This window comes from Ambystoma mexicanum, chromosome 12, assembly GCF_040938575.1.
Source record: "Ambystoma mexicanum isolate Mex_15411 chromosome 12, UKY_AmexF1_1, whole genome shotgun sequence".
Classification (NCBI taxonomy): Eukaryota; Metazoa; Chordata; class Amphibia; order Caudata; family Ambystomatidae; genus Ambystoma; species Ambystoma mexicanum.
The window spans coordinates 449,818,971-449,841,050 of record NC_090936.1 but is presented as its reverse complement, the minus strand read 5'-3'; the positions used below and the strand labels follow the sequence as shown (position 1 = coordinate 449,841,050).

General features: G+C 46.0%; 1 protein-coding gene across 2 annotated transcripts in view; it reads right to left on the bottom strand.

The window, feature by feature from the left end:
• Positions 1-22,080, bottom strand: part of BCL2L13 (BCL2 like 13) — a 624,222-nt gene that overhangs the window by 288,286 nt on the left and 313,856 nt on the right. For both annotated transcript variants that reach the window (XM_069628661.1, XM_069628662.1), the window contains one exon: positions 17,104-17,260. In XM_069628661.1, coding sequence (XP_069484762.1) covers positions 17,104-17,260 — 157 coding nt within the window. The remainder of the gene's footprint in view (positions 1-17,103; positions 17,261-22,080) is intronic.

Below are 22,080 nucleotides of genomic sequence, written 5' to 3'. Positions count from 1 at the left end.
AGTGCGTCCTCTACCGCTTTGCCAAACAAGACATTCAGTTTCACCGGCATGCCAATAAGGGTTGCCTGGGTCTCGGGTTTAAACCCTGACTGTCTTAGCCATGCGTGCCTTTTAATGACAGTGCTCTCTGCTATGAGCCAGCCTGCATTATCTGCAGTGTCAAAGGTTGTCTTCAGAATGCAACCGGACACGGCTCTACCCTCCGACGCGATCTGGGCCAACTGACCCTTTAGTGGTTCCGGTGCGGAGTCAATGAGAGCAGCTACCTGCTCCCACTTGTGGCATTTATAGCTTGCCAGCAGAGTGGTGGTGTTGGCGATCCTTGCCTGGTAAGCAGAAGTGGAGGCTACTTTCCTTCCTAACCCATAAATTCTTTTGCTCTCCTTGTCTGGGGCAGCCTCGGATGACAGAGGTGTCCCCGCTCTTTTTCTGGTGTTTGTGATTACCAAGGAGTCGGGCTTCAGTTGACCCCTTATGTAAAGAGGGTCTGACTGGGCGGCCCTGAACATCTTCTCCATTCTGGGGTTCACAGCTTTGGTGAGATTAGGAGTGAGAAGGGAAGGATCAATTCTACGTTGGATTGATTTGAGAATAGGAATGGCTTGAGCATTGGGTCTTTTGTCCCCCACTAGCTCCTCTGCAAAGTCCCTCACTTCGTGCGCCCCCCGAGTATCTATGTGGAAGTGCTCTGCAGATTTAGCCAAGACCTGATTTAGAAGGGGGCTGGTTATCTATAGGTGAGTCACTAACCTGTGGTTCCTTGCTAACTGGGGAGTCCATATTGTAGACTTCCGCAACATCTTCCTCCTCCTCATCCTGGCCCTCGCCATCTCCATAATACTCGACCCCAGTTTGGTCGTCCAGCACCAGTACGTCTCGGTCATCCTCATACTGTTGGTAAGGCTGAATATAGTAAGGGTCTGAAGACAGTCCCTGAGCTGGAGTATCAAGCCGAGATCTATTATTAGGAGGCTGAGGATCCTGAAGAAGTAGCATTGTCAGGGGTATAGCTAAGAAAATGCTGTGGATTTTCTAAACAAAAATTAGCTAAGGAAGACATTCTCCTCATCACCCTGTCTATGTCCTCAGTGCTCCATTCTCTGGGTGTGTTCCCCATAACTGCCCTGCCGGACAATCCTCCGAGTTCGGGACTAGCACTTGGGTGTCTTTTGACATCCCTGTGACCTCGCAGTCTGAAAGGGCGGAGTCGCTGCCATCACTAAAGGCACCCACCGCTTCCATGGCCTCGAGCTGCCTGGCGTGGTGGGCCCAACGTTTAGTGGAGCGGTCTTTGAGTGTTTTTGCTTTAAAAAGCCTACACGCTCTGCAGTTAGCTTCGGGGTGGTCCCTCCGCAAGCAGAGATTACAGGTGGCGTGTTTGTCAACCCAAGGGTATTTGCGGTTGCACTTGGGGCAAAATTTAAATGGAGTACTCTCCATATGTCTCCTTATGGCAGCGGGCTAGTGTGTGTAGGAAAATAAAGAGTGTAGAGTATGTGTCCACCACCCACTCTCCCTACTTGTAGGGCTGAGGTCTGAGGCCTTCCGAGGCCAGAGGCCTTCCATGGCCCAAAGTCTGCCGTGCAGCTCTCGACGGCTGATTTTTCTTCGGACCGGCGTCGATCTTCGATGTCTCGACGTGGGAGTGAAAGAATAGGGAAATAGATATTGATTTTTGTACAAAATGGCTTAAAGCCAGGGAACTCTGCGCAATGCTTCCGACAAGTATGGCGGAAAAAAACAATCTGAGGGTCCTACAAGCGTGAGGGATCATGGGTACAGTGGACGTCACACTAGGGATAGTATTAATAGCAAGCCCTGTGTCAACGCCCATTTTCGAGTTTCGAAAAACAAACTGTAATACTCTGCAGCTTCCACTAGATGTCGGCCTATGCACAGCATGTGATCTCAGCAGATTCCACAAGCCTCAGAAATATATATATATATATGACAATGCATTACTTACCGTAAAAGCATTTCTGATGGTTGTATCTGCTTAGATTCACATGCTGTGCATAGGTCCGACATCCAGTGGTCACTGCGGAGTATTGGATTTTGTTTTTCGTAGTCGAAAAGGGGACGTCGACAAGGCGTGTCTGTAACACTATCCCTATAGTGACGTGCGTTGTACCCATAATCCCTCACGCGTCGAGGTCCCTCTGTTTGTATTTTTCTGCCCTGAGGGAGCCTTCTAGACGTGAGTGAGTACAGAAAAGAGAGAGATATAGAAAAGGATGTCTATGTTCCTTCCATCCGAGCGGGGAGGAAGGGTGGGCGCATGTGAATCTAAGCAGATACAACCATCAGAAATGCTTTTACGGTAAGTAATGCATTGTCTTTTGATGTTTGTTAATCTGCTTAGAATCACATGCTGTGCATAGACTAGCGAGCAGTACCCGGAGTTGGAGGTGGGTTGTGAGAAGGAACATTAGAGAAAAGATGTCTTAATACTGCTTGTCCCACCTGGGAATCAGATCTAGAGTGGGCATCTAGACAGTAGTGTTTTGTAAAGGTGTGTACAGAACTCCAGGTTGCCGCTTTGCAGATGGACTCAAGGGGAACATTTGCAATGAATGCTATGGATGCCCCAGTGCCTCGAGTAGTGTGCTCTTGGCTTGAAGGGTAGTTCTCTCTCAGCAAGAGTGTAACAGAGAGTGATGCATTGTACAATCCATCTAGATATAGTGGATTTTGAAACTGCATCTCCTCTTCCTGCTGCCACCGAGACAAAGAACTGATTAGTCTTTCTCAGTGGACTAGTTCTTTCCATGTAAAACATGACAGCTCTGCGCACATCAAGTGTATGCAGGCTTTTTTCTCCTAGATTTGAAGGATTTTGAAAGAACGTTGGTAGTTCTATAGACTGGTTGACATGGAATTTGGAGATGAATTTCGGTGCGAACCTTGGGTGTGTGCGTAGAACCACTTTATCCTTGTGAACTGTTACAAAGGGGTCTAAAACCGAAAGGGCCTGTAGTTCACTTACTCTCCTAATGGAGGTAATAGCGATTAGGAAAGCAGTCTTAAGAGTGAGGTCTTTAAGAGTTGCCTTGTGCATGGGTTCAAAGGGTGACCCCATGAGCCTGGTGAGTACCACATTTAGATACCAGCCAGGAGCTGGGTTTGCTATTGGAGGGTGTATTCTCTTTACCCCTTCCATGAAGGCTTTGATTACTGGGATCTTCCACCACAATACTTTGAGTTGTTAAGTGGTGTAAGCCGAAAGCGCTGCCAGGTGTACTTTAATAGAATTGAATACTAGACCCGAGTCCAGTAAATGGGTCAGGTACAGAATAATTTGTGTGGGAGAGCAGTCAACGGGGTTGATACTCTTCCCTCTACACCAGATGACAAATCTTTTCCATTTGCTAGAATAGCAGTGACGAGTGTTAGGCTTTCTGGCCTCTCTGAGGATGTCCATGCACCTCTGTGGAAGTTGTAAATGTCCAAATTATATGACCTCAGGAGCCAGGCTGCTAAGTTCATGGTCTGAGGGCATGGGTGCAGTGTCCTGTCCCTGTCTTGTGACAGCATGTTGTACGGGCAGGGCAGTTTCACTGGAGGAGATAGAGACATCTTCAACAAGTGAGCGAACCATGGCTGTCGGGCCCACATAGGGGCCACCAGTATCATGGTAACTTGTTCCTGGTGCATCTTGTGCACTATCTTGTTGAGAAGGGGAGTCGGGGGGAAAAGCGTAAACAAATTTCCCTGACCATGGAATCGATAGACCGTTCCCCTTGGACTGGTTCTGGGGGTACCTGGAGGCGTAATCTTGGCATTGAGAGTTTTCCAGAGTTGCGAACAGGTCTATTTCTGGGAAACCCCACTGTGTGAAGACGTCGAAGACGATGTCTTCTTGTAACCGCCATTCGTACTCTACGGGCAGGGGGAAGTCTCTGCTGAGTTTGTCTGCTAGCAGATTGAGTTCCCCCGGTACATGTTGTGATAGTAGGAACATGTTGTGTTTGAGAGCCCACTTCCAGATGTTCTGGGACAGCTTGGACAGTCCTGGAGAGCGAGTGCCCCCTTGCTTGTTGAGGTGGTACATGGCTGTGGTGCTGTCTGTGAGGACCATCACTGTCTTTCCTTGTAGGTGTTCCTGAAAGGCTTTCAGTGCTTTGAACACCGCTAGTAGTTCCAGCAGGTTTATATGCTTGGATGCTAAGCTCGGAGTCCACGCTCCATGAGCAGTCTGATGGGATAGGTCAGCCCCCCCATCCTGTAAGGGATGCATCTGTGGTTAGAGTGGCTTCCACTGCGGGTGTGGCAAAAGTTTTCTTTTGTCCACCACCGTAGCGAGAGAACCAAGGCCTGCAAGACCACCACTAGATCGTCCCATTGTCCGTTGGCCTGACACCACTGGCTGTTGAGCCACTCTTGCATTGGGCGCAGGCGCGCGTGAGGTACCAAATAAATACATGACGCCATCATCCCTAGCAAGCGCATTGCTTTGCGTACCGTCACCTCTCGACCTGCCACATAATAGGGGATCTGAAACAGCATGTTTTGGACCCTCTCGTTGGAGGGGAAGACGAGGCCGTCCTTTGTTCGAATTAGAGCCCCTAGGAATTGTTTGATTTGGCTGGGGTCTAAACTGGACTTCTTTTCGTTGATGGAGAAGCCCAGTTGGAACAAAAGGTCTACAGTCTTTTGGGTATTGGAGAAGCATGTTTCGTAAGAATCCCCTGTTATGAGCCAGTCGTCGAGGTAAGGGTATACCGGGATGGATAACCTGCGCAGGTGGGCCGCTGCCACTGCCAGTACTTTCGTGAATACCCTTGGTGCAGATGCTATCCCGAAGGGTAGTACTCTGAACTGGTAGTGTTTCTTCTCTATCTTGAACCTGAGGTATTTTCTGTGCGCTGGCAACATTAAAATATGAAAGTATGCATCTTTCATGTCTAGTGTTGTCATGTAATCCCCTTGTGATAACAGTGGGATTACTTCCTGCAAGGTCACCATACGAAACTTTTGGGGTTTGACAAACTTGTTCGCTGGGCGCAAATCTAATACAGGGCGCATGGTTAAGTCCTTTTTGGGTACAAGGAAGTACACTGAATAAATACCTTCTGTTACCTGAGATAGGGGGACAGCCTCTATAGCTTCTTTTTTCAGTAGCTCTTCTTGTAGAAGAATGGTGAGGTGTTCCGGTGTCATGCGCCGGTTCCGTGGGGGTCTGTACTTCGGGGAACCGTTGAATTCGATGCAGTATCCGTGGGCTATGGTGGATAATACCCAGCGGTTTGACGATATTCCCTCCCATGCTGAAAGGAACGATGTTAGCCGGCCCCCGACTGGTGATGCATGGAAGGGGACCCGAATCTTCAGGTCATTTGTTGGTATTGGGCGTGGAACCTTTGGGGCTGGAGCCGCGACCTCTTCCCCTGCCACGGCGTTGGCCTCTTTGACTGAACTGGGTGTTGTTACCCTGGTTAGAGGGCCAGTTGGTAGCAGAGTAAAATTGCTGTTGGTTTTGCTGCTGGCGTTGGCCACGAAAGGAGCATCTATTGCCATAGCCGCGTCTGTTAGGGGGCCTAGAAATTTGGTCAAGAGTTTTGATGGTATCAAACTCTTTCTTCGCATGTTCTAGGGCCTCATCAACTGCTTTCCCAAACAGATGTGTTTCTTCTATGGGCTTATTTATCAGGGAAGCCTGGGTTTCCGGCTTAAATCCCGAATTGCACAGCCAGACATGGCGTTTGAGAAGTATTCCCTGAACCAGGGAATGGCCAGCCGTCTCTGCGGCATCTAAGGAGTTCTTTACGATGCCCTGGTTTACAAGAGTTCCCTCTGAGATTGTAGCTAACAGGCGTGAACGCAGGGGTTCTGGTGCGTCCTCTGCTTCGCTGCGCAGCTTGCTCCACTGTGCATCTGCGTAGCTAGCTAGTAGGGAATTGTTATTTGCAATCCTAGTTGAAAAGGCGGCGGACGTCGTGATTCTCTTCCCAAGTGCGTAGAGCTTTTTGCCCTCTTTGTCAGGTGGTGCCTCACTAGTGGATAGTGGTACCCCTGCTCTTTTCCTTGTATTAGTAACTACGAGGGAGTCCGGAATAGAATGGCCTCTGATGTACAAAGGGTCAGAGGGCGAAGGGCTGAAGAGCTTTTCTATCCGAGGGTTGACCCCTCTGACTAAGGCAGGATTGGAAAGGGAAGGAGTTATTCTTCTCTTTATAGAAGCCAGGAGCGGAATAGACTGACTAACAGGGGCTTTTTCTTTAATAACTTTCTCTACAAAGTCTATGTCAGGAAGAGTCTCCCCTGTGTCTATTTCAAAATGCGCTGCTGCCTTGCGCAATAGTGCATTAAGTGAAGGTTGGTCATCTATGGGAGAGGTGTTTCCAATAGGTGAATCCTTGGGAGGAGAAGGGTGAAAGACATCAGGGTCTGAGTGCACTGATGGGGATTGCCAAGGCTGCACTGATGGGGATTGCCAGGGCTGCGAGGTAGCTGTATCTTCTTCGAAAGCTCCTGCACTAGTGTAAGGATCTTCTTCAAACCCCTCTTCCTCATGTTCTTCCTCTCCACCCAAACACTCATCATCTTCCTGGAGGTATTGCTCCTCTTCAGTGAGGTCATATACGTCTGTAGAAGGGGGAAACAGCCTAGGAATTTTGACCCTAGCGTCATCCTGGGGCCATTCTCTTGGTCTTTTGGGTGTGGGTGGGTTTTGGTTTCCCAAAAACCTTTCCATTTTCTCCATACAAGAATGGAGTCTTTCAAGGGTCTCCTGGGGGACCCCTGAATAGTCTAGAGGGGGGAAATCAGTGTTTTCACCTTCAAAACGCTTAGAACGCTCCCACAACGTCGAAGAAAGGTTTCCATCGCCATCTGAAAAGCCCTCCGGTAGTTCCGAAGTGCCCTTAGATGAAAGGGGCAGTTCCTGGCTACTCTTATGCTTTTTCGGCGTTTCTATAGCTTTTTGTGCGGTATTCGACGTTTGTTTCGTCGTCCGCTTACGTGTGTCTTCGGAAACAATTCTCGCCAGGCTCTCGACAACGAGTTTGTCAGCAGAGGACTCAGGTGTCGACGTTGCCTGCGTTACGCGTTGTTCCTCGACGGCCGCTCTATGGAGCGTTACGTCGGATGATTTTGGGGTAGCGCCCGTGTTTGATGAAAGCCCAATCGCTGGTCGCGACTGCGTTTGCGGGTGGGGCTTGAGACCCTTACGGTCTGAGGCAGACGCCGGAGTGCCCTGCGTCCCCTTCGGCGCTGATGGATCCTTCGTCTTCGACGAAGAAGAGCCGTGGGTTGTGTGCTTAGGCCTATGGGGTCTGTGTGCGTCCCTGTCGCCGGGGTGTTCATCCCCATGAGCAGGGCGTGAGCCGAGCCCGTCGGGGCCGGGGACGGACGTCGAGGAGCGCGAGCGCTCCTTCTGGGGGTTAATGACTTCCGTAACGGACGTCTAGTTATCACCCTCCTCGTCACTTTCTGTAACAGCGGCGGCGGGTGAGGAAACTGACTTCGACATAGCGTAGTCCGCCCACCTCTTAACTTTGCGTTCTTTAAGAGTTCTTGGTTTCAAGACCTTACAGGCCGCACAGCTGTCCTCCTTATGATCGAGGGGCAAGCAACGATTACAGAGCTTGCGTTTGTCCTTCCAAGTGTATTTGCCCCTACAGCTTGGGCAAAACTTAAAAGGTGTCCTCTCCATAGCTGAGGCAATAATAACTGGTGATAACAACCCCAAGGGAAAGATAGGGGAGAAAGAAAGACATTCTCAAAGAGAAGATAAAGTTCGAACCCCCACTCTCCCTACTGTATGTTGGCCGGCGAGGCCAGGCCACGTGTTCGGCAGCGCCGAAGGATCTCCTCCGTCTCTTCCCCTCCGTCGAAAACTTGCTTGGCGGAGAAACAGCTTCACAGCTAACGTCGAGGGGAGGGATCTTTAACAATATAATAAGTATAATTAAGGACCGAGGTCCGTAGTAAGTATTTGCAATGTCTCTCTAGGAGCTCCACGTAAGGCGACCAGAAGCTGGGCGGAAAAAAACAATCTGAGGGACCTCGACGCGTGAGGAATTATGGGTACAACGCACGTCACTATAGGGATAGTGTTACAGACACGCCTTGTCGACGTCCCCTTTTCGACTACGAAAAACAAAATGCAATACTCCGCAGTGACCACTGGATGTCGGACCTATGCACAGCATGCGATTCTAAGCAGATTAACAAACATCAGAAATATATATACACATATATGCACACATACATATATACACATCTATATGTAAAATAAAGGTAAAGGTCAATTGTGCAGAAGGTCAATTAGGACCACTGTTATTCGGTCAATTAGGACAAAAGGTCAATTGTAAAATGTCAATGTGGGCAATACCGGTTTAAAGGGACTATTGCACTGCACACAGCAGGCACTAAGGGCAGTATTTGTGAGGATTGGTCTCTAGAAAGGAGTGGGGAACAAGATGAGCATTCCTTGGAGACTTACTTGCAGCAAAGAGAAAGAGTTAATAAGATAATGGGGGAACCAAAGTTTCAGCCTTCTGTTTTTTTCTACCTTTTTTTCATTTTCAAAATGCATGTAAAAATGGGGATGTTGTGAAAATACAACTTACCACCTTTAAACAGGAGAATAATAACGTGGGATTTGGATAACCAGAAGTGTGCTGATGCCAAAAGGGGATACATATTTAACTAGGCTCTGCAATTTTAAAATAGTTCTATGTTGTGCAAAGGAGATCTAATGGAAACCAATACCAGAAGGAAACTTCCCATCAATGCTGTGAAAGGGTAATGGGATGCACGATTACATTAAAGGCAGTAGCACATTAAATCTGATTTTTCAGCCTCCATCTCTAAAACCTTTCAGTCTCAGGTGATTGCAGTATCTACAACTCTCAGATACCTCCATGGATATTACAAAACAAAGCAAATGTAAATTGACACAGGTATACAGATTACCACATTTTATTCTCACAACTCACTCTTGAATTAAGACAACATGCCAGGTAATTAACTGATCGGTGAAGTGGTAGATGGGTGAACATGTGTTCAAGCATTTATTCTTATTGGCTGCATTTTTGGCCACAAGGGAATTGTCACAATACCCATTAAAAAGGTGCACTGATCCATCAGAAAAAGACAATTTTACCTAGAACCTGGCAGATTCAGAAGGTTATTCACTGTAGTGAAAACAGTGATCTTAATCCCTAGCCCCCTTCCCATCATACTTTTGAGACATCCCACGGAATAGGAACACTACAAGAGTCTGTTGCAAAGGAGCATTTTACAGAGTACCAGCACAGACATGCCCTAGCAACCTGCGGCATCCCCGCCGCTGCTTTGCGTCCAATTGTCAGTCACATTATCAAGTAAGACTGGACTTTTTAGTGGGTTAGATGGGTGGGTGTATGGAAGAAGGGGGACTATAGGCATAGAGTAACCTTGTCACTATATGGTGAGCAACCTTTTCATAGTCTTACACCCCAACCCTTTTCTTCCGTACTCTGGGGAGATTTTCAAGCATCCATTAAGGACAGGTGGGTGGCTTGAAGTTTATTAAAAAAAGATTCCTCAAAACAACTTTCCCCGGGAAGGCATAACTTCTTGAACTCTAGTTGAGAGTACGGTTTGCAGGAAGAAAGAGGGCCTGGCGTGGTACTAAAAGCCCTTGAAGCCAGGATAGACAGTAGGGGTCTATTGAATGTCAAATCAGACAGGCTTCAGAAGGGGAATTGGGACGGACTGTAACAGATTAGCCATGTCCTGCATACAAAAATCAGCATGTATAAAACACAACTTTGTAACCTATTCAGCGTCGCCAGATCTGTCCACGGCCTACAATATGGTGAATAGGAACATATTATGGGAGGAATTAGATCATTGGGGTATCGACCATCGCCTTCTGAATATCCTAATTTACCTTCATCAGAATACCACCATCCAGGTTAGACTTTAAAAAAATAAAATAAATGGACGTTCGCAGGGTTGAGACAGGGATGTGTATTTGCTCCCCGTCTCTTCAACCTGTACGTGTCCGCTATTGGGGCCCATCTTGACAAAGTGTCCTTTATGGCTCCCAAAATTGGAGATCTTAGAATGAACTGGTTCGCATATGCAGAGGACTTTGTTCTGCTCGACATGACCGCAATCGGCCTGCAGAAGCTCCTGTCGGCATTCGAAGCCTTTATGTATATTAATACGTTGAAAGTTAATCCCAAGAAATCTAAGATTATATGTTTTTGTGGGGAGAAAATTGAAACAATGTTTTGCATGCTCTATTAATAACACACAGTTGGAGGCGGGGCGTCCTCAGTTTACCTAGGGTTCCAGGTTATGGCTTAACCAGCAAAACTACCCATCCAAGAACAACTGAAATCCAAAGCGGTTAAATGTTGTACATTAGTAACACATTTGGAAAATGTACTCTAAATCCTGTTATTAAGTATTATAATGGGAAGGTGGTGCCTAAGCTGTTGTATGGCTTGGAGGTTCTGCCTAGCTTTGAGCTGGAAGACTTCGATCGCATTGAATCAGAGATATGGAGGCGCATTCTATACTGGCTGCCCAAATGTATACAGTTAACAGCCATTCACTGGGAATTAGGACTCCAGTCTTTGAAGAGTCAAGTTGTTTGCTGCCAGCTAGCACTTTTTTAGGAAACTGCTCTGCTTTGTACCTGTTGTATACCTCTCTGGGTAAGGTAGGCTCTGTTGTATACTTCTCTGGGTAAGGTAGGCTTTCGAGTGGGAAACCAAGCGTTGGGAGAATTTATGACGTATTGCCAGATTGTATTAGATGCAATTGACTCATGCAGTCAAAACGTTTTAGTCTAACCCTATCAAGGTGAAGGTGTTGATCCGTATAACTGACTGGATTAAAACAGGTGACTGTGCAAAAAAGACTATGGGCATTAAACGGAAATTTCAACGAAAGCCGGATTACTGTAGCAATGTGCATATAGCTTCCCTGATGTCGGTTATAGAAATGCCTTCATGAAGTTCTGATTCAATGTGTTAAATACTCTACGGAGTATTAGGAAGAAAGGGACCCTGGAGTCACCAATGTGCCGGTCTTGTAAGAACTGTGGGAAAAAAGAAAACTTTAAAAAACCTTTTAGTCGACTGCCCCAGGCTGTTGGAACTTAGAATCACTTCCTTTGGTAAATTTGTTCCAAATCTAGAAAGAATTGCTACTGAAAAGTTAAGGATGTCCGTGTTGAATGGAGGTACAATCCACATGATTTGTCAGTGGTGAGATATCTAAAGTACTGTAAACTGCGTTGATATAAGGTTTAATGCAAATTGCGATCATGATCAAAGAAGATTGCATATATCGATGTATCTTTATGTTAATGTGTCTCACTTTTTTATGGCATATTTTATTTCCATTTTAATTTTCTCTTTTTTCCTTAATGCTAGGAAAATGCTGAGTGATTTTTTTTTTCATTCTAGTGCTGTAAAATGCTAAATGTATCTGGTTGTTTGACTTTAGATTGTAAAAGGTTTGAATTGGTTTTAATGAACCTTTCTTTTAAACCAAATACAATGTTTCTTTAAAATAAATTAAGCAAAAATATTCCTCAAAACAGCTTGCCCAAAGAAGGCAGCATTTCTTGAACTTTAGTTGAGTGGTGCTTACAGAAGGAACAAGGGCACAGCTGGCCACTTTGCATGTGTCCAGTAACAGAGCATGCCTCTGGAAGGCAACCAAAGGGCACTTTCCATTCAAAAGATAAACATGGAGATCCTAAATGGGAGCGTTGCCCTTTAATATATAGGTCTGCAGAATAGTAAAGAGTAGGCATTGAGCCAGTGTGGCCTTTGGTGCTGCTCAGCTCTGTCACACCCCTAAAGTTTACAAACAATTGAGCTCCTTTCCCGAGATCCTTTGTACTTTTGAGATCGAATTTTAGGATCCTTGCCACATCAAAGGTGTGCAAAGCCCTTTACGTTTCCGAGCTTGATGCTGGAAAGAAAACAGGTAGACGGATTTCCTCATTGATCTGAAAAGACACACAATTTTGGCATATAGTTGTCCTGCGGTACACTGACCCTGTGGGAGAAGTAACGGCAACCAAGGCAGTTTCTTCAGAGCCACTCACTGAAGCCCTTGGCTCAAAAGATTTTTGCACAAGCACAGGTACCACCACATTAAGGTCCCAAGTACCATGGGACTTCCCTTTGGGTGGGGAAAGTCTTGATAGGGCATTGAAATGCCTTGCTCAATTTGATTTGCCAAAGCAACCATTTCTTGCCCGGTATTCAGGTGGGCCAAGCAAGTCCTGCATCCTGCATGAATCCAGGAACATACTTTACCCTGCCTAGTAAGTAGTGAAAGATTACATCATCTAAAATCGCCCCTGGAGGTTGCGATGAATCCTATGGAGTCATCACTGAAACCCAGCATAAAGTTCCTACCTAATCCTGAACCTGGGGTTGGTATTATGAGGGAGGATCACATGGGAGGAGATGGCTGTCGGGGGCTACCAGATCACTTGGCGATGGCCAGTGATTTTTCACACCCAACCTCGCCCATTAGGAGGGACTCAGTATTCTCCCCTTCCACGTGAAGAGGATCTTATAATTCCTACATTCCTAATGGCACGTCATTTTACAAATTCCACCAGTTATAAGAACCCATCTTGCCAAACATTCCGGCCAGGATAACATTCACACATCATATGTGCATACATACACAACACCACCAATCTATGATGGTTTTGTGCCAACTAAAAATCATTCCAAAATTCGTATGGGTTCTATGGACTCCAACTCCAATAAAACCTATTGTACTGGGACAAAGAGGAGAAGAAAGGAGTCAATGTGGAACAGAAGAACCACTAAACTGAATATGCAGGCTAGTTATGCCGAGGCTCAACTAAGCGGGACATTTAAAAAGGAGGTCTGCGTTCACTGAGGAGAGAGAATACGAATGGAGGCTGAATAAAGCAGAGCCACAGGAGAGGGCAGAGGTGCAAGAACAGGTCATGCTGCAGGGATCGGGTGTTCCCAAGTTGCTGTCTGCAGGCAATGCTCACCAGAGAGGTTCTGGGCCACGGGTTAAGCCGCAGGCAGAGACAGCAGACCGCTAGTAAACCGGCAGCAGCGAGCAAAATACCTGCAACTCACTGAAAAAGCAGGTTTACCGGCAAATATGCGCAGAAGAACTGAAAAGATATCTGCATCACGGAAGACGCCATCCTCGGGTGAATGCTTCATAGCAGCAACGCTATACAGGTCGGAGGCAGTGACAGACAACAGTGAGTCTGCCCAGGGAAGTTGCCGCTCCGCTCACCCCCCACTCCAAGGCATTCCTGACCATTATGTGAAGCTTTAGAGACTCATTTTGAATATTGAAAAAGCAACATGGAACAAAGACAGAATGTGCCCAAGTCCCCCTATGTGAAATGCCAATACGGGAAAGGTTGAAGCAAGTATTACCAAAGCAAATTCATATAATTGAAGTAAAAAGGTCTAAACTTGAACAAGTCTCCATATACGAGATGTCAATGTGGTGAAAGTCGGGACAAGTAATACCTTAAACCAAGAAGGTGTATACAGTGAAGGAATGCAACTGTGATATACTAAAAGACAATGGAAACATTAAAGAATAAGTCCTTGTGAAAAAAGTACATCATACGAGAAGCAATTGGGCAGAAGATACCTGGCACAAGAGTATACCAGAGGATCTATAGACCACAGGAAGGGATTCCTGGCAGGGGAATATACCAAGAGGCTTTCCATCCAAAGAAGTTACTTGTTTAAAAAGAAAAAAAAAATACATTTTTGTTGTCCTTAGGAAATTAATATTTGGAAAATACCTTTGCCATCCTTGAGAAACAGTTGTTTGAAAGAGAATTTGCCATCATTAAGGAGCCCTTATTTGAAAAGAACACTTCCCATTCTACCAGAGATATCTAGGAGAAGGTAAATCCCCATTTCATTTAAAATCTAAGGATTATTTTGTTGAATTTACCCATTTGATTTTGAACCCGGTTTCACTAAATTTACATCAGAGACACTTTCCTTACACTCCGTCTAGTGTGAGGGTCAGATTAATACTTCGGACACAAGGACGGTGTTAATCATTTTGACGACAAGACACAGATGGATCTTTAGTTTTCTAGGTCGGAAACTCTTTGGGATAGGGGGCCTTTATCCAACCCTTTTCTTTCAATAAAGATGTGTACTGTTGAAAAGACTAGCACTTTATGTCCTCCTCTCATTTGTGACCACTTGCAAGGTTTTTGTTTTTCTAGACACCAGTAGCATGAGCACATAGATTTGCTGGCATATTGAGAGCTGGTACACCCCTTCCTTGCTGCCCAATGACCATCATGCTATTTTCCAGGGCGGAGCAGGGGGTGGTCGAGGGAACCCCTTGCTGTGGAGCTACTAGTCTGCGCACTAATTGTTGTGGCTGATGACCCCGGAAGGTGGGAATTTTTTTTAAGCAGTATACCCTTTAAAAGGGTTCTAATATCTGGACTGGCCATGAAATGCTCAAATCTGTTAATGAGGCACTTGTCCTCTAGCCCAGGTCAAGTTCTTTGGTCACACAAAAAGGCAGTTTTAGTGCCGGTGTATTCTGTCTGGCTGTGAAAACATGCATATTTATGGTGGCCAGGAAGGCGGACCCAGGAAAGGCTCCTGGATAGGAGTGGTCCACCCTAGACCAGGCTCAAAGACATATGACAGCAGAGAAGCCGTGGCCATACAGAAGCGGAGTGAGTTGTCCCAGTCCCGAATGGTCGATGCATGCCTTTTGCAATGTTTCCCTATACCCGCTGCATGCATATGCAAACCCATGTCTGGAAGGGTACCTTAGACTCTGTGGAAGGCTGCTCAGTCCACAGCAGGAGCCTGGTGTAGTTAACCACATGCTTCAAGCCTGCATGGTGGTTTGCACAGTAGCAATTCCAGATGATCCCTCCCGTGCAGACGGGGTACCTTGGTGCTTGTGTTTTTTGCATGGAAAAGGGCTATGACCTCTCATGCTCCCAAGGAAAGAAGAAACATCGGAACTGGGTTTTGAGTGCGCTCCTCGCTTCCCTCTCATGCCGGTGTTCCTCTGAACACATAGGTAAAGTGTAAAGGCTTGCACAGCAATCAAAGCTCTTTCCCAGGATCATCTCCTTTTAAACAGCGGCAGGGTGCTGCTGAGGCCCTAGCTCGATGAGGGAATGCTCCTTTTCATACCAGGATTCTTTTGAACAGGCATGGGCCATGGACGCAGCGCTTGTGCACAAAAGAGAGGACTCACTCCCGGCTGATGGTTCGATGGATTTGACAATGCATGGTGCAGCGCACATCTTCAGTGGGACCTCAGACTTTGACGATTTCCTGCTTGAGCAGGGAAGTGAGAGGGGTGGGGGGACAGGTCTTTTGGTCCCCTCTGCCACAAGGAGAAACCCTGGAGGCAGTTCCTAGTGTGAGGTGCCTTTGAGAAAAACTGTTCACTTACTTTAGACTTGTTCTTGATGCAACAAAGTCCTCAATGTGCTTGGGCGGAGGCTCACTGAAGGCCTCCGCCACTGTGCTCGAGTGCAGAGAAGAAAGTGACCTGAAAATGAGCCATACAAATCGCACAAATGCGATGAGTGGGACGGTCCCAAGCAAAACAAGCAAAGGCTGTGCGGGTTGAGGAATAACTCCGTGGACAACCCACATAGCATTTGAACCCATTGGGAACGAGTCGTAGAGGATGTGTAAATTTAGGTGCAACGAGGCGCAATTGCAGTGCAAAGCTCCATCCAGTCTGATGCACAAAAAGGGACTGACAGTTGTGCGGGTGGTGCCGTGTGAAGGCCTGGCTAGGTCACACCCATGCTGGTGCTTGCTGGAAACGTCTATCAAATGCTGCTTTGCAATGGAATCTGATCCTATACCCATTCTGTGCGATGCCTCAAGAACATGGAGGACAGTAGAGGGGGCATAGAGTACTAGATGACCCATTATACCACTAACCATGCAATTGCAATACTGTATGAAATTATGGTATGAGAATGCAGACACATGGCTCATGCACTATATAGTAAAAACCATAAAAAGACCAAGGGGAAAAATACAAAAAGACAACTCACATGGAGAACACGTTTCTGTGCTAGCTGGAAGAGATTTCCTTTATGTTTTACTATCAAGCCCCCATTCTGGCCATTAGTCTCCCACTTTAAAGGACAGATGCATGTGGCGTGGCAGAGAACTGTATTCCCACTGTGAGAATAAGGGCATGATCTCACAGCAGATGCGCTCGTTTAGCAATATCTGGGTACCTAAAATAGAGAGACATGGAAAGCATTAGCCACCCTTTGGGCATGACAATACAATATCCATGTTACTCCAAGTATAAGGTGCTCATTGGGAAGGTTTTATGCCAAGCAGACAATGAAATGTTGAAGAGGATCTAGGAGTAGTGAAGAGTGGGCTTCTATATGCTTGAGAGATCACAGGTCTCATTTTCAAAAGTCATGTTTCTAGTTTCAGGGTTTCATTTAAACAAAACATTGTAATGTGTCAGTTTTGTCTGATCAGTTCACATGAAATCTGTGACACAAGACTGAATCCCATAAACTGGCAGTTTGTTAAATAAGTGCCCAAAACTAACATTCCGGAGCCCCATCAACATGGAACTACCCAGTCAGTGTGGCATATACAGATGCCATAAGGTTATGAAAAAAATATCAAGTACACCAAGCGCCCAAAGTATGGGATCTGCAGCCAGATGCCTGAGACTGGGATGGGGGGAAAGGATTGAAAAAAAAAAAAAAAAAAATCACACGTCAGCCAAAGAAATTGATATTGCAACTACAAATTCAGCAAATCTATTCCTAGTATAAGGATGGTACACACTGCAGGTCAGCAGGATATGATTGAATACATAAAATTGATATTCTGAAACTGGAAAAAGCTCTAGGAAGAGTGGATGATGGTTTATGGAAAGTATTATATTCCAAATCTTGAAAGCCATATGTAATCAAGGCTAGCTTTGTGACACGGAGGTAAGCCTTTAGTCCACAATCTTAAGCTGCTTCATAACTGTCCAAGAGACATACATTTACAACAGTCCAATTAGACCAAGAACGGGCATGAATGCAGCACATTGAAACTGTTTTACCAAAGTTTTGCCACGTGTGCTATGACTCACTTGCAAAGCAGAGATTGGAGAGCTTGGTCTAAGGGGTCCTTCAGCTCCAGTGAGACACTGTCCCCAAAGTTTGCAAGGCAATCTTCTATTGAGCTCTCAGGGCTAGCTGGACTGAAGACAGGAGAGGTGTGGCAGTCAAATCCAGTGCTGTTAAAGGCTGAAAAGATAAATTGGGTGATTTAAGCGTTAATGACTATGTACTGATCTGTCACTTTTTCTCAGTTTCATAATCAACGGTAGATCGGAATGAGAGACTGACAAAATATATAAATATTAAAATGGCAATTGAACAGATGTGTCCAAACTATACATGCACAAAACGAGCAGGGGTCTGCAATCTGTGGCTCTTCGCTATGTTTGACTAGGATTCCTGCGATACCACACAATTGGCTATGCTGGCTAGGGCTGATGCGAGTTGCATTCCGAAAAACGTGGCATGTTGCAGACCCATGCCATACAGTATCATTTCTTCACACAGAGCCCCGATTCTCTTGCTATGCATAGGTCTGCCTCTTAGCCACCACAAAAGAACAACCGAATATAACATGTTTTTCCATGGGGTTCGCTGTACTATGGCAATGCCTCCTCTCAACATATTACAATTTACACTTCTCCCCAAGGGTAAACATAATGCACATTAGTCTATATATATATATATTACATAACGGGGCACAACAAATTTGTCGGTGGCCACTCGCAAAAGGTGAACACTAAACTTTATATTTAATTTCACCTTAAACATTGAATATTAGTTGCTCTGTTTGCAAAAATATTTCCTGCTGTGCAAAGATTGAGTAAGTTTCTCAGACTTAAATTTTAATTTTGTGTGCAGATTAAAAGAACTTGTTAATGTTGTATCTGAAACAGCAAATGTAAGATGTTTTACACCCAAAGTTCAGAAGAGAAAGATACCCAATTTAAACAATACCATATGAACATATCCTCTAGATTATCCTGTTGCACCAATGAAAAGAGTTGCAGGAAAATGGTTAAAAACTAAAGCGTTAAAAAAATCAGTGGTGGTCGGTTTCCTTAATTTATGAGCAGGCAAGGTGTATGAAAGATTCAAATGCTTTTGATATTTTGGTTTCCTTTTAGATCATAAGCACCAGTTTCCAAAAAGGGAGTGTCAGTATAGTTTTTCTGAAGTAGTAAAATGATTCAACTGAGACAGTAAGACTCCACTCGTAGTACAAGACTGTACCACCAGAGTTCATGATAGCGTAGATAGAGCAGCCAGGCGTATTTGGGGGGGGGGGGGAGAGGGGGGTCGAGGGCTGTAGAATCAGTACAAAGAAATTGTATTTTACATATGGTCCAAAGAAACATTGATACACTATGTATTGTAAAAAAAAGGGTTTAATTTATATACAAGCTACAAGAAGACCAAGAGATTCTTGGGTAAATAAGACTATCATAAAGCATATAAACACATTATAAAACCACAACACTATGCTTTAAATGCCCAGATCAAAGCACAGACCTTATTTAGAACACCTAACAGTATTTCTAGTGCCATAAGACCATAGATTACTCTGATTACTAATAGAAGGGTATTAGAACCTGTCAGTTATGCAGTGACACTCAACAAGGATATCACATAGTAAACCAACTTGCAAATGTACTTTTCTGAATAGTTGGGCGAGGAAGGGCGGAAAAGGGCAGTCTCTGCAGTCTGTGCAGGACTGCGAGGACCTGAAGGCTGTGATTTGCCTTCAGCAGTATTCTGCAAACGCGGTGGTGGCTCACTTTGGCTCGTGGATTATGGACAGTGGACGTCAGAAGGTAATCAAGGTGGCCCCCGGAGGTGAGGAGGTGAGGCACGGTCTGACTGTTGCAGGCTCACAGTTGCATTGCAACTACACTCCCGCTCCTCCTGCTTCCCCCCTCCCCACCCGCCCAGGCCTTTCGTGATACTTGTACTCTGTCTGCCCATCCCTGTGTTTGACCTGTGTGACCTGGGTGTATCTGGTATTTGGCATTTTGGCACTCATGGCCCACCACTTTTCTAAGCACTGTGAGAAGGGCTGCAGGTTGCGGGCCTTTTTATTTGATTATTTACTTCTCCATTTCTGCCCGCCCCCCTATTCATTAGCCTGCCTTAGCCTGTGCGACTGACTCCTGGAATCACCTTTTTGTGCACAGCTGTGGCCGCCATTGTGGCACTCTGGTATTAAGACCTTAAAAAGTGGCAGAATCGAGTCAACCTCGTCACAGAACTTTTCCTGAACCTGGATGCTGTTAACCAAGACTCTTTTTTTTAACCTGCTGCCATAACCATTGCTACAGCTCTGCCGTGGGTGCTGTCTCTTATTCTGGCAATTGAAACTTGGCGGCCTACATAGTCTGTGGTAGTTTGGAGGTCGGGGGTGGGGGGACGAACTAAGGCAGCTCCTTAAACTGTCGGGCGTGCCCTGTCCTCACTGCCGGCACTCTCTGCTTTTTCTCTGTTCTTTGCTTTGTGCTTTGCTTTGTACCATTCTTAGGACTGGGGATAGGGGACGGGGGGAGAGTAGGACTAAGGGGGCTCCTCGAGCTGCCGGGCGTGCCCGGTCCCTCCCCCTGGAGGTGGTGACCTCCCTTTTCTCCTTTACCATAATCCTTGTTGGAAAGAAGCCGACCTGTGTCTCTCATTGCATTATTTTTTTCTTTTCTTGCTGAAACTGTAACCTATTAGTCACATTTGAGCCATTTCTCCTCCCGTTTTTATTTCCTAGCCCTAGTTCTGTTTTCAAATAGCTTTAGGCTGTTAGGGCGTGGGGCTGCGAGTGAATCTCTCCCCTCCCCCATCCTAGCCGCACGGTACAAAATCGCTTAACCTGCGCTTTACACATATTTTAGTGGCGCACCTTTTATTTCCCCTTGTGGGGTACTTTTAACTAGTGCATGTGGGTTTTTACTATTTTCCCATTGAATCACTCCACTTTATATTTCTGCACTTGCACTTTAAGCTATAAGCCTATTCTCCTTATTAATATGTTTTTTTTGGCCCATAGACACTGGGATATTTTCCCTTATATCTTATTTTGCCTTAGTTAGGGCTGCCCCCAGTGCTAATAAATCATGTCCAAACGTAAGGCTAAAGCCCCTCCACTGGTCCCAAATAAAACTAAAAAAAGCAAGCCCAGTTCTCTGGGTGTGCTGGGAGATCAGGATATTGCTAGTAATAACCCGAAACTGAAGCCTAGAAAAAAGAAAGGCGCCCAGGTCGACCACGATCAATCAACTTTAAATGAATACCTTAAGCAAGTGGCAGGTAAATTGGAAGAGCGCATTCAACACACAGAAAGAGCCATTGAAGTTGCCAGTCTACAATCTAGTGCAGCTGGTGACAAAAGAATGCCCCCCTACCCTCTCCAAACTTCCCCAGCCTCTCACAATGTCTTGAAACCACACTGAATAATCATCCTTTGGAAACTGATTTACTGGGAGGTGAAAGTATGGGGATTACTGTTGGAGGCCCAACACGTGAGTAAGCAAAAGCAGTTGCCTCTATGGGCAGCCTGGAGGACAGCACCCAGAACCCTCATCTTGTGGCATCATTTGATGACTCTTTGGAGTCAGCTTCCAGTAATTTTAAAATCCTGGACGCTGTACTGGACAGAAAGCTTGCACCGGTCCTAGAAAAAATAAGGGCCCTTAAAACCTCTCTAAGCACAACTTTATGTATTATGGATGACTTAATTTTAATAAGAGGCCTAAAAAAAGATATTATGGAAATCAAAGAACTCGTTGCACAACAAAGGGGGCCAATCGCAACTGGGACCACAATGGAAATCCCTGCACCTCACCTTTCAAACTCTTCCATCAACCTACATAGGAGTGGGACGGTGGCCCACAACCCTATTGTCTCTGCTTTACCAACTGTGCTTCCAATACGGCACAATGCCGCGCTTTTGGAAGGCACCACCTGAAAGGGGTCCAAGAGCAGTTAGGGGTCTCAGCTGTGGGCACACACAAGATCTTAAAGGACAAATGTCCCACTAGTGAGCAGGTAGTACTCAATCTTCCCCCAGAGGCAGCTCCTTTGGTGGGAGTTATCACTGGCCTCCCTCCGCTGGCCATAGGCCAGGTGGAACCCACTACTTCTCTCCTAAATAAGACGGCACAATGGATTAATTCACGTTTGCCTGGTATGAAGGTGAACCCCAGAGGCATTCTTATGGCTAGGAGGGTTTCCTGGGTGGGGAAGGAACCAAAATGGACTGTGGGGGACTGTGTGGTGGTGTCCATGATTGCCCCAGCCATGCTTAACTATGTGGTCACCTCCATTAATCCAGAGTGGAGGGCCCGCAATTCTATTCTGCAAAATAGTGCCTTTCTTCCTCTAGGAGCATTTTACCCTGCAACCCCCCCCCCCCACCTTCAGCATCATGGATTACTACTAAAAACTCATATCCACATGTGGCCCTGGAGGGACGAGGGGGTGGCTGCCAGATGGCATCAACAACGCCAGCGGCCATGGTAGATCTTACAAACAGCTATAAGGTCCTGGGTGAAATTGAAGAACTAGATTGACCAGTTGCCGAGGGGGAGGTAGGTCAGCCGAAGGAAATATCTGGAACAGGTGGCGCATTGGGGCAAACTCTCCTCCCAAACGAACGGGCGTCCCCTCAAACACTTATGTCTTTTTTATCTTGGAACATTGCACGTGCTGTGCCCAAGCTCTCGCAGAGGGAGACTGCTGTCGCCCTGAGAGAATATATCATCATGTTCCGTCAGGAGACGTGGGCACTCTCCCCAATATGTTTCGATGGTTATGTTTCAGTATGTGTCCCAGCTGAGAAAGGTAGACTTGGGCGATGCTTTGGTGGCTTGGCAATTTTGGTGAAGGCGTCCCTGGCCTTAACGTTGTTGGTGAAAGAAACTAAGAATGGGAATGTGCAATGCAATACAGCACGCTCTGCTGGTGGTCGTCTCTTATACTTGGTTAATTTTTATAATAGTCCACATACTGCTAACCAAGGGTGCCCTGGT